This window comes from Eptesicus fuscus, chromosome 6 (genome assembly GCF_027574615.1).
Source record: "Eptesicus fuscus isolate TK198812 chromosome 6, DD_ASM_mEF_20220401, whole genome shotgun sequence".
NCBI classification, from domain to species: Eukaryota; Metazoa; Chordata; class Mammalia; order Chiroptera; family Vespertilionidae; genus Eptesicus; species Eptesicus fuscus.
In genome coordinates this window covers 3,717,031-3,732,204 of record NC_072478.1, presented here as the reverse complement: position 1 = coordinate 3,732,204, position 15,174 = coordinate 3,717,031, and the positions used below count along the sequence as shown (strand labels likewise).

The window sequence follows — 15,174 nt, the reverse complement described above, 5'->3', positions numbered from 1 at the left end:
AGACTTTCAAAAGGCCCCATGTGTTGCCTCAGGGTTCGGTATCGGATGAAAATAGGTGAATGGCGACTTGAGCCACAGCTGTCTCTGGAGGGCGTGGATTGGTTTCTCTGGAGGGAGAAAGGCTGGTTAGATGCTCTCTGGGCGTCTCTGTTAGACATATCCAGGAGCAGAAAGCTGCGGGCGGCAGGAAGCTGCAAGTCCTGTGAGCAGATAACCGAACGGCTGGCATGGCCCCCGGAGACAGCCTGTGTCCCTGCAGGGTCTGACCTTGGCCCGTCTGTCTGATCTCGGCACCCACCACTTGCTCCGCGCCCCTCCGTTCCAGCGGGGCCTCGTTGCTGTTCCCGGGACAGGGCCTTTCCACCTGCCTCGCCCCTCTGCTCCCTGCCTGGCTCCTGCCCCCGCCCTCCCCGGGAGCGCCTCCCTTCAGAGCTGCCCCGGTCCCCTGCTCGGACAGAGCCCTCAGCCTCACTCCGCTCCTGCTCTGTTGATGGTTGAGCGCGTTCCTCCCTGGGGCTGTGGTCTGTGCTGGTCCTCAGCTGGGGGCCCGTGCTTCCTCGGCCTTGTTCGCCGAGAGTCCCGGCCGTAAGCAAGTTCCCGGCACGTGGTAGACACTCACATAGTTGTCGGATGATGAACGATTGTCCACATGTGTCACGGGAGGCTGGTTTTGCTTCACCTGACACGGTAGGATTGGAGACTCCGGAATTGTTTTTCCGGCCCAAGTCTGCAAAGACGAACTTAAGCTCTGCTCCCTGGCGCCGGGTCTGGAGAGCTCGTCACCCACTCCGTGTCCTCCTCCCTGGATGCGGCTCGCATGTCCACACGAAACGCGTGGGGGGCGGGTTGGCAGGTGTTTTATGAAGCAGAGCAAGTGCCCAGAACCTGCAAGGCCAGGTTTTGGAGAAGCTAGATTTGAACAACCTGGATTCCAGAATGTTCAGTGGCATGCCTGCTCCTTTGGCTGGTACCCTGCCCGCCAATGGAAAGCTGAGTGGGTCTGATGGGGAGGGCGTATGGCACGAAACCAAAACCAGCCCACTGTCCTCAGCAAGCCACGAGCAAGGCAGGAAGGACAGGGTGACTCGGCTCGTTCCCCCGCTGGTTAATGTGGGAAATGATGGAGAGAAACGGAAAGGGCTGTTCTAGCTCCCCATCCGCCAACTGGGGAGCCAAGCAGTACCCCCTCTTCTGTGGAGCAAAGATGGTGGGCTGCAGTTACGGTTCTCCCTCAACAACTGCAGTTGTGACATCCCTACTGAGATAAACCTACCAGCCCAGCTGGTGTGGCTCAGTGATTGGGCGTCACTATGAACCAGGAGGTCACGGTTCGATTCCCGGTCAGGGCACATGCCCGGGTTGCAGGCTCCATCCCCAGTGGGGGGCGTGTAGGAGGCAGCCGATCCATGAGTCTCTCTCATCATTGATGTTTCTATCTCTCTCCCTCTCCCGTCCTCCCTGACATCAATAAAATGTATTTTAACAAAAGATAAACCGAGGAATAGATCATCTCCACCGGACGAGAGCTGCCGGCTCGGTGTTCCTGAGAGTTCCCGGAAGCCTGCCCGACGGAGCAGAGGGCCGGTTGGCTTGTGTGTTTACGGGGAAGCAGGGGTGCTCACCGGCGTCTGTTCAACACCTGCCAGTAGGAAAGGTGTACACTTAGGATAAAGCGCCGCGTTCCGACCCCGATGTTGGTGCGAACAGCTGACGCTGACCTCCGGTGACCTCGGCCTTTGTGTTCCAGGTCCGCGGGAGCCAGGGGGAGGTCCTGTACATTCTGGACGCCACCAACCCGCGCCACTCCAACTGGCTGCGCTTCGTGCACGAGGCCCCGTCGCAGGAGCAGAAGAACTTGGCTGCCATCCAGGTGAGCGTGTGGCCTCTCGCTGGTGCGGAGCTCAGTGCGGGGCTCAGCTCCTTTACACCTGGGCTGCGTGCGCTCAGCTGTTCCCCGTGTCCTGCTTAAACACAGCCAGAAACTCTAAAAGCAGAGCCGTCGCAGCTCGCCAGCGTGTGCAGGGGCGGGCACGCCGTGGCCACCTGGCCTCAGACCCCGGCGTTCTGGGAACCCGGAGGGGATGAGTTACATGCTCTGATATTGTCTTGGCGGCTCCTGCGGTCAAGCGCTGCTGATTCATCCGTGGATGTTCGCTGATCGGTTTTTAATTTGATGGCGCGTTTGGCTCCTCGCACGATCGTCTGTTGTTGTTTGGGAAAGGGTTTCTGGAGGAAGCGTGCTTGGGGCACCCACAGTTTTGAACTTCTTAGGATAGTGTGTGAGTCAGGGCACTCCAGAGAAACAGCCAGGAGGGTGTATAGCTGTCTGTCTGTGTCTCTCTGTCCGCCTAACTTCCTACCTACCTACCTAGAGACAGAGAGAGGCACAGAGATTTGTTATAGGGACCTGGCTTGTGGGGGAGAGAGGCTGGCAAGACCCCCATCTGCAGAGCCCATGTCCCACTTGAGCTCGGAGGCCACAGGCCGCTCCGAAACCAGGGGCGTCGATGTCCCGTCAGAGGCTGCCGGGCCAGAGGGCAGGCGTCCCAGGTGGAAGGTCATCAGGCGGGAGAATTCCCCTCACTCGGCGAGGAGCACCCCTTAGTTCCACTCAGGCCGTTAACGGATTGGACGAGGCCCCCCACGCTGTGGACGGCAGTCTGCACGATTCACCGTTATTCACCTCCATCTGCTTACATGTCAGGCTCATGCAAAACACCCCGGAGAATGTGTGGGCAGCTACCTGGCACCCCGTGGCCCAGTCAAGGTGACACGTAAAATGGCCATCCCAGGAGGGAACCTGGCTTTTGAATTCTGTATTCCTGTCTTCTAACTTAGTGCTGCTTATAACGTTCGGCTCCGATGCAAACTGTGAGTTGGACTTAGGTGATAAAGAGAATAAGGAGATATTCTGCTGAGAAACTGACTGATCACATGTGAAAACCCAGCCCCTGGACTTGAAACTGCAGAAGAGAGAAGGGAAGAGAGTAAGGGAGCCAACATTCCGTTGAGTATTTACCGTATGTGATGTTCTAGAAGCTTCACACACATCATGTCATTTATTCATAAAATTTCTGAGACTTTAATATTTGCTGAGCATCATGCTGATGTCAGTCAGTTCTGAGTATAAAGCCAACAGTGGCAAGAGGCAGAAAGCACAGAATTAGGTTGTAAATTTACCAAAGTCACAGTCCTGGAGAAATTTCATTTCCTGATGTCATTGGCTGTCCACGGTTTCTCAGTACAAATGAGTGTCGGATAACCAGTGTGACGACTGTCTCATTTTGTATGGAAAAATGAGAGATGACTCTTCCTGGAGGGCTGGCTTGGGTGGAAAATGGGATCTTTGGGCAGCCAGATATATTCAAGCCACTTTTAAAATTATTTATGACACACATTAATCCAATCGATCCAGCCACCGATGGAGATGGATCTTTTTTTAATGTGGAGACATTCATTTTTTTCAAGGCTCTTATCTGTTTTTGTAGTTTCCTGAGGCAAACTCATCTCACAAGGTCTCAGTTCTGTCATAATTTTAATTTATAGACTCAGCCTGGGTTTCTTTGTAAATGGTACTAATTTCAGGACTGCCTACAGAGCTATGACATTTACTTTGCTACCCTGTTGTCTTATAAGTTCTTTAATATTGGGTTTTAGATAATATTACTCTTTGCAAATTAGATTCTTTTCTTCTTATGCTTAAGCAATGCTTTTACGCTTTCCTGGAGTTCCTTTGGTTGAGGAATTGTTTCCTCTTTCCTGTTTTTGTTATTTGTTTGTTTGCTTTTTGTTGTTTTTTCTTTAGCATCGGTAGCTCTCTCCATTGCCCCCGTCTTTCAGGGCGTCACGTGCTGAGCTGTGAGCTCTGTGTGAGAACCCCGCAGGCCATCCTTGCTCCCCTCCGGCATTTTCCTTAGAGCGAGCGATCCCTTTATCGAATGGGATGCTCTGTCAGTATGTGTTTGTCTCCATCTTTTATTTCCCACGTTGCCCCTCTATGCTCTTGTTATCCTACAGGTCTCTCTCTTAAAAAATTTTATTATTATTTTTAAATCCTCACCCGAGGATATACTCATTGATTTTAGAAAGGGAGGAAGGGAGAGAGAGAAACATTGATGTGAGAGAGAAACATCTATCAGTTGCCTCCAGTACGTGCCCCAACTGGAGAATCAAAACCCCAACCTAGGTATGTGCCCTGAGTGGGAATGAACCCACAACCTTTTGATGTACGGGATGATGCTCCAACCAACTGAGCCACTGAGACCAACTGAGATCGGGCCATGGCAGGTCTCTCTTTGTGAGTAACCACGGTTTTCAAGACCGACACAGTGCCCAGGTTTGTTCAGTGCACCCCAGTAGTACTTTTCTTCCTCTATATCAGTGGTGTTTCTTTTCTTGGAGGAAACAGGATCTACAGAAGCCGACTCTCCCACCATCAGTGCTTCAGGAGGTGACTGCTCAACCTAATGAGGGTGAGGTGGGCGGGGTCAGAATGGGACTCAAACCAGCCAGAGGCTCTGGGAAGCTTCACGCTTGAACCCAGTTAGAATCTGCATCTGTGCGTCTGTGTTCACTCCCCCAGGGTAGTGTTTTTCCTACCTGAACAGTAGCTAGAGCAGCAGATTGCTCAGGGCTCAAATTCGCATCCGCCCTGGGGGCAGAGAGCGGACCGTTGGGTCCCGTGGCTGACAGTGGCCAGCCTCCCGATTGGTGGGGGCAGCCTCCTGGGGATTGCATTCCAGAAACACGGACTTGGTAAGAGGAGATCGTCCTGTGTCCTGCGTAATATTATGAATCCCCAACATTCCAAATTGCATCTGAAATTTGGGGCACTCAGGAAATTTTTTATTTGAGCTGTACGTCCCCGGAGTGGCGTAAATGAGAACCATTTGCGGCTATGTGGCTTTCTTGGTGGAAAACGTCAATACTTGGTCCAAATTTTTTTTGGACAAGGGATTACGAATGCGAGGTCTGTTTTCACGGAGGATCGGAATTTTTTTGTGGAGACTCTATTATATTTCTAGTTTTGTAATTTATTAGATTTTGGAAAAATTGCTTTGGAAATAGTGGTTTAAAATATCTGAATTATTGAAGGAGGATCGTGTAGGCAAACAGTTCTTTCCACAGGCACACATTTCCGAGTAATTTGGGGAACTGTTTGTTCAGACTTCTGAAAACCATGTCCAAGTAAACCACGAAATTCTGAATATGAAAGATGTGGCTTAAAATGAACCAAAAGAATCCTAAGTTCTATGAGAAACGGACGATTCTTAGCTGTTAATGTTGTAGCACCGAGGGAAAAAATGTATATATAATATCTGAAAAATTATTTGACCTCAGTGTTTTTGCAAGCTTTCAAAACGTTTGTGATAGACAACTCTTTGTTGAAGTACAGAATGAGGTCACTTAACGTTGGAACTTTGAATTTCTTGGACATTTCAGAGAAAGTGTTACATCTCATGCTCTTTGGGATGTGGTTTCCTTCATCCTCCGGGACTTAGTGCAAAATGTTACCGACGTAAATGAAAGGTGCTGGGTGTTCTCGAGAGAGCAGCCTCTGGACCCAGCTGGGGCCTGCTCTCCTCCCGAGGGTCAGGCCGCAGGGATGGTCTGAGGGGGGCCAGAGGGCACCGGGCCTTGAGCTGGGCTTGTGGTATCGACATGGCTCTGCCCCAATTCTGAAGTCGGTTTGGGTCCCCGTTACCAGGAGACCGACTTGATTACTTAGCAGTTGCCCTCCGAGCCCTGCCCGTGTGAGACAGAGACTCAGGCAGCGTTCCCAGCGCCTTCAATATGGCAGAGCTGGGAGAGACTCAGTCTCCGAACAGCAGCAGTGTGGACGCTCTGAGCACCGATAGGACCGTCTCCTTTGCCATCAGCCCCGGGTGCTGGCGTGTCGCTAGTGCTGACGCAGAGTCCAGGGGGCAGTGGTATCAACACGCGGCCAAGCAACCAGCCAACAGAAAGGAATACCAGAACAGCCCACATTATAGTTCCTCCAATTGTTGTGTTTTTTCATTTGTCTCTGATCAGATTCATACAAGTAAATTTCCACAGTATTTTCCAGACTGTCTGTTATAAAATAGTAAGGGGCAAGGGCCTAGTGATTTTCTTCAATCACACCCTGAAACATCAGTTAAGAGCTTGCCCATCTGTGTTTTAAGGGGTTACCTTCCAGCAAGGGACGGGTTTGTCTTTCGGAGGGTGAGCGTTTGAACTAGAGTGAGATGACACACCCCAGCCCTGCTGTGGTCACATGACCCTGTGGGGAGTAGGGGAACTTGGTTACGTCTCAATTTATTATTTTCATTCAGCTTATCCGTAGTTTGTTGGCAGGGCAAATGCAGTCTCGGTGGTTTATAGCAAACACAGATTTATTTCTCGTTTACATGAGTGTGGGCTGCCAGAGGCCACCCCCTGCCCACAGCTCTGGTCCACGTGGTATCAGCCCTCCGATCTGGATGTCCGTTTCCCAGGCCGAGGGGGAGAGCAGTGGCCTGGCCACGGGAAGACTCCTAAAGCCCTCGCCTGGACATGCTTCGCTTCACTCATAATCACATTTTATGGGTCAGTGCGGGTCACCTGGTGAAACCTGATCTGCCCCCCCCCCCCTCCAGCATCGCTCTGAGCCACCTGGCAGCTGGACCCCTGCTCCTGGGGAGGGTGAGCATCGAATGCCCTGAGCCCTTACAGGCGGTGCACGTTAAAGCCGTTGGCTTCACCGTTAGATTAACATGAATAGGTCTGCATCTGTCATGCTGTGGAAATGGCTTCCTCCTGATGGTTACCAGCTTCCTCTCCCGAGCGCTCTGCAAGTGACGCTCATGCAGGTTGAGACAGAGGGAGCGTTAGGTAAAGGAGAGCTGAGTGAGAGGTTGTTAGTAGGAAATCCTTCCTTGCTATTTTTGTACCTTTTCTTTTCTCCGTCATCAGTTGTCTCTTCCTTGTGTTGATTATTGACTAGAAGTCTGAACTCCACCTCCGCCACACACACTGGCCCAGATTGTTGAACTCCTGAGCCCGGCAGGGTTGGGGATCGGTCTCCCGTGGGGAGGACTGCCCGTCGGGCCTTTCAGCTGGAGGGCTGGGTTTTCTCTGCCGCTGCCGTCCCAGCACCGCGCGTCCCGCTTTCCCCAGCGGCGCTCACGGTCTCCGTCCACGTGCACATGTGGACAGCAGCCTGCCCACGACGAACAGCCCACGCTGAGTCAGACAGACGCCGCGGAACCCCGCGCCGCGGCCTCTCCGGGGTGAAGTGCGCCTGCACACCTGGAGTCGTCCCTTGCACACAGGAGGCGGTCGCTGTGCGGGTTTGGGACCGCAGAACCGGCCTCCAGCGCGAGGGCTCATGGGATCTATGCTCCTGAGGCAGCGGGCTGGCGGTCAGACAGCGGTGGCGAGTGAGTGATGCCGTGTGGACGGGAGGGGAGAGTGAGAAGCAGGGTCAGCGTTCTGAGAGAGGGATCGAGCCGGAGAGAGCTGGGCTGGAAGGACCTGAGCTCGTTGGTTCCCAACTGCGTCCCAGTGCGGAAGTAGTTACACTGCCCAGTGAGGAGGGGCCCTGCCCAGTGAGGAGGGGGCCCTGCCCAGTGAGGAGGGGGCCCTGCCCAGTGAGGAGGGGGTCCTGCCCAGTGAGGGAGGGGCCCTGCCCAGTGAGGAGGGGGCCCTGCCCAGTGAGGGAGGGGCCTGCCCAGTGAGGAAGGGGGCCCTGCCCAGTGAGGAGGGGGCCCTGCCCAGTGAGGAGGGGGCCCTGCCCAGTGAGGAGGGGCCTGCCCAGTGAGGAAGGGGCCCTGCCCAGTGAGGAAGGTGCCCTGCCCAGTGAGGGAGGGGCCTGCCCAGTGAGGAAGGGGCCTGCCCAGTGAGGAAGGGGGCCCTGCCCAGTGAGGGAGGGGCCTGCCCAGTGAGGGAGGTGCTCTGCCCAGTGAGGAGGGGGCCCTGCCCAGTGAGGAGGGGCCCTGCCCAGTGAGGAGGGGGCCCTGCCCAGTGAGGGAGGGGCACTGCCCAGTGAGGAGGGGGCCCTGCCCAGTGAGGAGGGGCCCTGCCCAGTGAGGGAGGGGCACTGCCCAGTGAGGAGGGGGCACTGCCCAGTGAGGAGGGGGCCCTGCCCAGTGAGGGAGGGGGCCCTGCCCAGTGAGGAGGGGGCCCTGCCCAGTGAGGAGGGGCCCTGCCCAGTGAGGGAGGGGGCCCTGCCCAGTGAGGAGGGGGCCCTGCCCAGTGAGGAGGGGGCACTGCCCAGTGAGGAGGGGGCCCTGCCCAGTGAGGAGGGGGCCCTGCCCAGTGAGGAGGGGGCCCTGCCCAGTGAGGAGGGGGCCCTGCCCAGTGAGGAGGGGGCCCTGCCCAGTGAGGAGGGGGCCCTGCCCAGTGAGGAGGGGCCCTGCCCAGTGAGGAGGGGCCCTGCCCAGTGAGGAGGGGCCCTGCCCAGTGAGGAGGGGGTCCTGCCCAGTGAGGAGGGGGCCCTGCCCAGTGAGGAGGGCCCTGCCCAGTGAGGAGGGGCCCTGCCCAGTGAGGGAGGGGCCCTGCCCAGTGAGGAGGGGCCCTGCCCAGTGAGGGAGGGGCCCTGCCCAGTGAGGAGGGGGCCCTGCCCAGTGAGGAGGGGGCCCTGCCCAGTGAGGGAGGGGCACTGCCCAGTGAGGAGGGGGCCCTGCCCAGTGAGGAGGGGGCCCTGCCCAGTGAGGAGGGGGCCCTGCCCAGTGAGGAGGGGGCCCTGCCCAGTGAGGAGGGGCCCTGCCCAGTGAGGGAGGGGCCCTGCCCAGTGAGGAAGGGGCCCTGCCCAGTGAGGAGGGGGCCCTGCCCAGTGAGGAGGGGGCCCTGCCCAGTGAGGAGGGGGCCCTGCCCAGTGAGGAGGGGCCTGCCCAGTGAGGAGGGGCCCTGCCCAGTGAGGAGGGGCCCTGCCCAGTGAGGAGGGGGTCCTGCCCAGTGAGGAGGGGGCCCTGCCCAGTGAGGAGGGGCCTGCCCAGTGAGGAGGGGCCTGCCCAGTGAGGAAGGGGGCCCTGCCCAGTGAGGAGGGGGCCCTGCCCAGTGAGGAAGGTGCCCTGCCCAGTGAGGGAGGGGCACTGCCCAGTGAGGAAGGGGCCCTGCCCAGTGAGGAGGGGGCCCTGCCCAGTGAGGGAGGTGCTCTGCCCAGTGAGGGAGGTGCTCTGCCCAGTGAGGAGGGGGCCCTGCCCAGTGAGGAGGGGCCCTGCCCAGTGAGGAGGGGGCCCTGCCCAGTGAGGAGGGGGCCCTGCCCAGTGAGGAGGGGGCCCTGCCCAGTGAGGAGGGGGCCCTGCCCAGTGAGGAGGGGTCCTGCCCAGTGAGGAGCGGGATCCTGCCCAGTGAGGAGGGGGCCCTGCCCAGTGAGGAGGGGGCCCTGCCCAGTGAGGAGGGGGCCCTGCCCAGTGAGGAGGGGGCCCTGCCCAGTGAGGGAGGGGCCCTGCCCAGTGAGGAAGGGGCCCTGCCCAGTGAGGGAGGGGCCTGCCCAGTGAGGAAGGGGCCTGCCCAGTGAGGAAGGGGGCCCTGCCCAGTGAGGGAGGGGCCCTGCCCAGTGAGGAGGGGCCTGCCCAGTGAGGAGGGGGCCCTGCCCAGTGAGGAGGGAACCTGCCCAGTGAGGAGGGGGCCCTGCCCAGTGAGGAGGGGGCACTGCCCAGTGAGGAGGGGGCCCTGCCCAGTGAGGGAGGGGCCTGCCCAGTGAGGGAGGGGCACTGCCCAGTGAGGAGGGGGCCCTGCCCAGTGAGGAGGGGGCCCTGCCCAGTGAGGGAGGGGCCCTGCCCAGTGAGGGAGGGGCCCTGCCCAGTGAGGAGGGGCCCTGCCCAGTGAGGGAGGGGCCCTGCCCAGTGAGGGAGGGGCCCTGCCCAGTGAGGGAGGGGCACTGCCCAGTGAGGGAGGGGCACTGCCCAGTGAGGAGGGGGCACTGCCCAGTGAGGAGGGGGCCCTGCCCAGTGAGGAAGGGGGCCCTGCCCAGTGAGGAGGGGGCCCTGCCCAGTGAGGGAGGGGCACTGCCCTGTGAGGAGGGGGCACTGCCCAGTGAGGGAGGGGGCCCTGCCCAGTGAGGAGGGGGCCTGCCCAGTGAGGGAGGGGGGTCCTGCCCAGTGAGGAGGGGGCCTGCCCAGTGAGGGAGGGGGGTCCTGCCCAGTGAGGGAGGGGGCACTGCCCAGTGAGGAGGGGGCCCTGCCCAGTGAGGAGGGGCCTGCCCAGTGAGGAGGGGCCTGCCCAGTGAGGAGGGGCCCTGCCCAGTGAGGAGGGGCCCTGCCCAGTGAGGAGGGGGCCCTGCCCAGTGAGGAGGGGGCCCTGCCCAGTGAGGAGGGGGCACTGCCCAGTGAGGGAGGGGCCCTGCCCAGTGAGGGAGGGGCCCTGCCCAGTGAGGAGGGGGCCTGCCCAGTGAGGGAGGGGGGTCCTGCCCAGTGAGGAGGGGGCCTGCCCAGTGAGGGAGGGGGGTCCTGCCCAGTGAGGAGGGGGCCTGCCCAGTGAGGAGGGGGCCCTGCCCAGTGAGGAAGCACTGGCATTAATTAATTAAACCCTATCAAGTGATGGTGTCCTTGTTCTATGTGGTTCTCTTTCAAAGTCCCCCCCACACACACCCCTAACAAGCGGCGCCCTCACCTTGGATGGACATCCTAGTGAAGCGTCTGTGTGGCTCCCTGCACCCTCCCTCCCAGCAGGGCGCCGGGGGGAGAGCAGCGTCAGCGCTGTGTCCTTCCCTCGGAGCCGGCCCGGCGCTCCTGTGGCTCCTGGCGCTGGCCGGGGGAGCGCACCCAGTCCGTGCCGTCTCCCAGGTGGACAGAGCCTCAGAGAGACAGGAGACCCCGGGTGAGGAGCCAGGAGCGAGGCCGCGCCAGGAGAGTGTGGTCCCCAGGGGACCCCTGGTCTGGTCTGCCACGTGCCAGCAGCTGCCCGAGCGCGTTAGCGGCGATGGGGACCGTCAGGGAGTACAGTTTCCTCTTGGGCGTGAGATGGAGGCCACACAGTGATAGGTCTGAGCCAGCGTCGGACCAAGAAAGGGAAATCCGTTTGTGAGTCGCTGACAAGTACACGGAAAGGGTAAAAGCCACATGGAGACCAGTACCCCACAGCTCTTACATGCGCCGGGTGGCGGTGGGCTCGTCTGGATCGTATGTTACCCAGCAAACGGTCACCGTCCCGCGTGGACGAGGTCTCCATGCTGTCGTGGCCTCAGGTCTAGGCTGCTCTGTGGGGCGACCTTCACCATTTCCTTTCCATCGCAGCCTCAGCGTTGCCGGGTGTGAAGTCCGGGCAAGGAGAGGAGTTCTGATGCAGCTGCCCTGCTGCCCAGCTCCCCTCTGCCTGCTGCCGGCCGGGCGGGCCTGTCTGTTCTGTGTCGTGAGGCAGGTGCTGCTGACCCCGTTTTACACACGAGGAACCTGGGACCAAGGGGAGGTGGGATGCCTGGCCTGGGGAGACGGAGCGCCCCTGTGCACTGCGGTCCCCTGCGGAGCCCCTCGGCCTCCAGGGCAGCGGGTGGCTGTCCGTGTCCCTGACGTGTGCACCTGGGCCTCGCATGGCTGCTGACGACCCGATAAAACGAGGACACGAACAGCCTTAGAAAACTGCAGGGCGCTGTGCCGGGGTGAGATGCTGTGGTGGCTGCTGAGTGATCTTAGCCACCGGTCAGAACCAGCAGTGCGGCCCGGGCACCCATCAGTCTGGGGGGGATACTTCCCGCTTCACCCACGAGGAGCCCCAGGCCCAGCGAGGAGGGCATGCCCACGGAGCCGCTGCCCGCTCTGGCCTACGCCCGCCTCTGGCCGCCCGCCCTGCCCTGCAGCCCGAGCGCTCGCTCCCCGGGGGCGCTGGGTCCCGTCACCCTGGACTGGCTCCTGAGATGGACCCTCCCAGCCGGCCCGCTCAGACCTGGTGAGGTGGGATGAGGTAGTGATGTTGACTTTTATTTGAGGCGATTTACATAAAGTTAGCCACTCAAAAGTCATGCCAGTTGAATACTGCTGTGTTTTTTCAGCAACTCTTCCGTACTTCCTGCGTTCAGAAGTGATTGCTGTGGGGCGGACAGATGTGGGTGGAGCCCCGGCCTCAAGGGGGTGCTCTCTGGTGGCCGAGGTGAATGTCATAACACGTGATGCTCCCAACAAGATGAGTCCAATAGGCTCTCAGCCACTACCATGCTCTCCAGCTTCATTCAGATAGACAGAGCAGAGTTCTGTTACGCTTTTCTCTTTTTAAAAACTTTTATTGATTTTTAAAAATTAAATTAATTGGGTGACATTGGTTAATGAGGTTCTGTAGGGTTCATTGCATCATGAGCCCACCACCCAAAGTCAGCTCCTCTTCGGTCACCATGCATTTGACCCCCTTTGCCCTTTACTGCCCCTCCCCTTCCCGCTGGGAACCGCCAGAATTCGTCAGCTGGACAAAGGAGGGGCTTTGCAATTATTTTATGATCTAAAGTGATTTTTTTGGGGGGCGGGATTATGAATGAGTCTTAGTTTGCAGATTGCTTGAAGAATAGTAATTAGCTTACAAAGTGGCTGCATGGACTGATATTCTTGAGCTCCTGTGAGAAGGACCACATGAAAGTATCTATCATAAAAGGCCCTAACGCCGTCACAACCAAAGGAGCAGGCGCTCTTGTGGCGGGCGGGGTGGGGTGCGAGCTACTAGCTGGGGAGAGCTAGGAGCGACGGAGGGTGGGGCGCGAGCTACGAGCGGCGATGGCCAGCAGAGGCAAGCAGAAGCCAGCTACTCGTGTACGGCTTCGTGCGCGCTGGGCCTCTAGTATTTATGTAGGGAGGAGACAGAGGTTCAAACACCTGTGGTTGGTGTCTTATGTTGAATCCTTCAGAAGAATTACCATTAAACAGAGTGACATCTGAACGCTTGGGGGAAACTTCACCTTGGACCTGTCCTTGACCCACCCCTTCGCTCACCCCCCCATACAGTCTGTCAGGAAGTGGGGGCACTTCCTCCTCAGTCACGAGTCTGGTTACATCTCAGCGCCCCCTCTGTTCCCTGCAGCAGCCCTTCCAGGTGGCCGCTCTCTGACCCGGATTAGGACACTAGGCTCCCAACTGTAAGCGCTAAAGGGGAATCTTACTAGCGTGTTTCCTAACGGGCGCTGTTCTTGTGTAGACGCGGCCATTCCAGTTCCGCGTACGCGGCTCATCTTCCTGACCTATCTGAGCAGCGGTCACAGGGATGGCTTCTGCTGTGGGGACGATGGTCATGCCTGTGCCCTGCCCTGAGGAAGTCACCTTTTGGGACGTGAGCAATGCCACTGATCACATGAATGACATGACAAAAGCACGGAAATAAACCATAGCTCCAGCTGAAGTTGAGGCATAGCGAGCTCCTCTGAAGCACCCACGTGGATTTAGGGCATTAGGAGGGTGTCACGGAGCAGGATCGACCCAGTCTGGGAGGAGCCGAGGGCTTGCAGCGGCAGCGGTGCTTTGTGACCACGCCGAGACCGCATGCGCCCGGGGCTGTTGAGGGGAGGTGAGCCGGGTGGACGGCACAGGAGGCAGGTTCACCTGAAGGCCATTGGGACGCCAGGACCAAGTGGGTTCAGGTTACAGAGTCCACTTGCTAAGCTATGGAGCCCGCTCTGGGGACAGGACGGCTCTGTGTGCTGAGAGCCTGAGCTGGGGCTGCAGAGGGGCGTGGGCCCGCCGGCACTATGGGCAGAGGCCGTGAGTGGGGCTGAGTGGCTCTTCGGAGCATGGGGCCCAGGGCTCCCTGACTTTAGCCCATGTCCTGGAAACCCCTCATTGCAGGCGAAACGGGTGCCTGTCCCTTTAAGGACAGACCAGACAAGCAGGTGGTGCCGAGGACCAGACCAGGAGCAGGTGAGCTGGCAGAGGGCAGGCAGCCGGACCCACAGGGCACAGGGCCTCGCAGAGTGGGAGGCAGGCAGGGAGCTGGCTCAGGGTTCGGCTGAGCGCAGTGTGGCCAAATGAAATTTGGGGAAAAGCCGAATTGTCAGAGCAACTTTGTTTATGTGACAGTTTTGAAAACAAGTATTGTAACCACTGGTTTTCCGGAGTTATTGCACACTAAGCGCTCCCCTTCATGCAGGCTTACCGCGTGCCGGGCACCTTGCTGGGTTTTCCCAATGCCCTCACCTTTCCTCTTCGTGACCCGCCTACAGCAGCTCTCTTATGTCCCCCGCCTCATAGGGGAGGTAACGGGGGTCTGAGAGAGGAAGCGGCTTGTGGGGTCAGGTGGCTGATTCATGGTAGGGAGAGACTGGCAGCAAGCAGCAGGGTCCATACTATTGTTCTCTTTTACTGCCAAGTACTACTACATGCCAGTTCCAGAACGATGATAACATATGGACTACCCGTTCCAGAAAGATTATACCATATGGACCACCAGAGGAATATGCAACATTCTCCAAAGCCCCTTTGCTTAGAGACGAGCTGTATTAACACCGTTGTTGATAGCTTTTTCTTTTAGAGATACACGTGTGTGCATATGCACACACACACATACACAATACATATATATATATATATAAACATATATAGTATACAGTTTTTCCATAAATATTACATCTAATAAATCTAAAACCAATTATTAGACATCTTTCTAACTTACATCGTTGGACATTTAAGCTGTTTTAATTAAAAAAAAAATGATCTCTGAACACATAATAATCTGGCCACTCAGTGTATATCCTATATAATAAAAGACTAATATGCAAATTGTTCCCTCAACCAGGAGTTCTACCAGCAGGCAGGCCAGCCAACCGCCCATATCCCCTCCCCCTGGCCAGGCTGGCCGGACCCCACCCATGCACGAATTCATGCATCAGGCCTCTAATATATATATATATATATATATATATATATATATATATATACACACTGATATGCTGAGTGGCCAGATTATTATGCGTTCAGAGATCATAATAATCTGGCCACTCAGTGTATATATATATACTAGAGGCCCAGTGCATGAAATTCATGCACGGGGGGGGGGGATGTCCCTCACCCCAGCCTGCACCCTCTCCAATCTGGGACTCCTTGAGGGATGTCTGACTGCCAGTTTAGGCCCGATCACAGTGGACATCCCTCTCACAATCCAGGACTGCTGGTTCTCAACTGTATGCCTGCCTTCCTTCCTGATTGCCCCTAACCGCTTCTGCCTGCCAGCCTGATCACCCCCTAACCACTCCCCTGCCAGCCTGATTGATGCCTAACTGCTCCCCTGCTAGCCTGTTTGCCC

The 15,174-nt window shown here is 57.8% G+C and overlaps 1 protein-coding gene across 1 annotated transcript in view; it reads left to right on the top strand.

Moving 5' to 3' along the window:
* Positions 1–15,174, top strand: part of PRDM5 (PR/SET domain 5) — a 119,678-nt gene that overhangs the window by 36,926 nt on the left and 67,578 nt on the right. Inside the window, exon 3 of the mRNA XM_054716765.1 lies at positions 1,748–1,870. Coding sequence (XP_054572740.1) covers positions 1,748–1,870 — 123 coding nt within the window. The remainder of the gene's footprint in view (positions 1–1,747; positions 1,871–15,174) is intronic.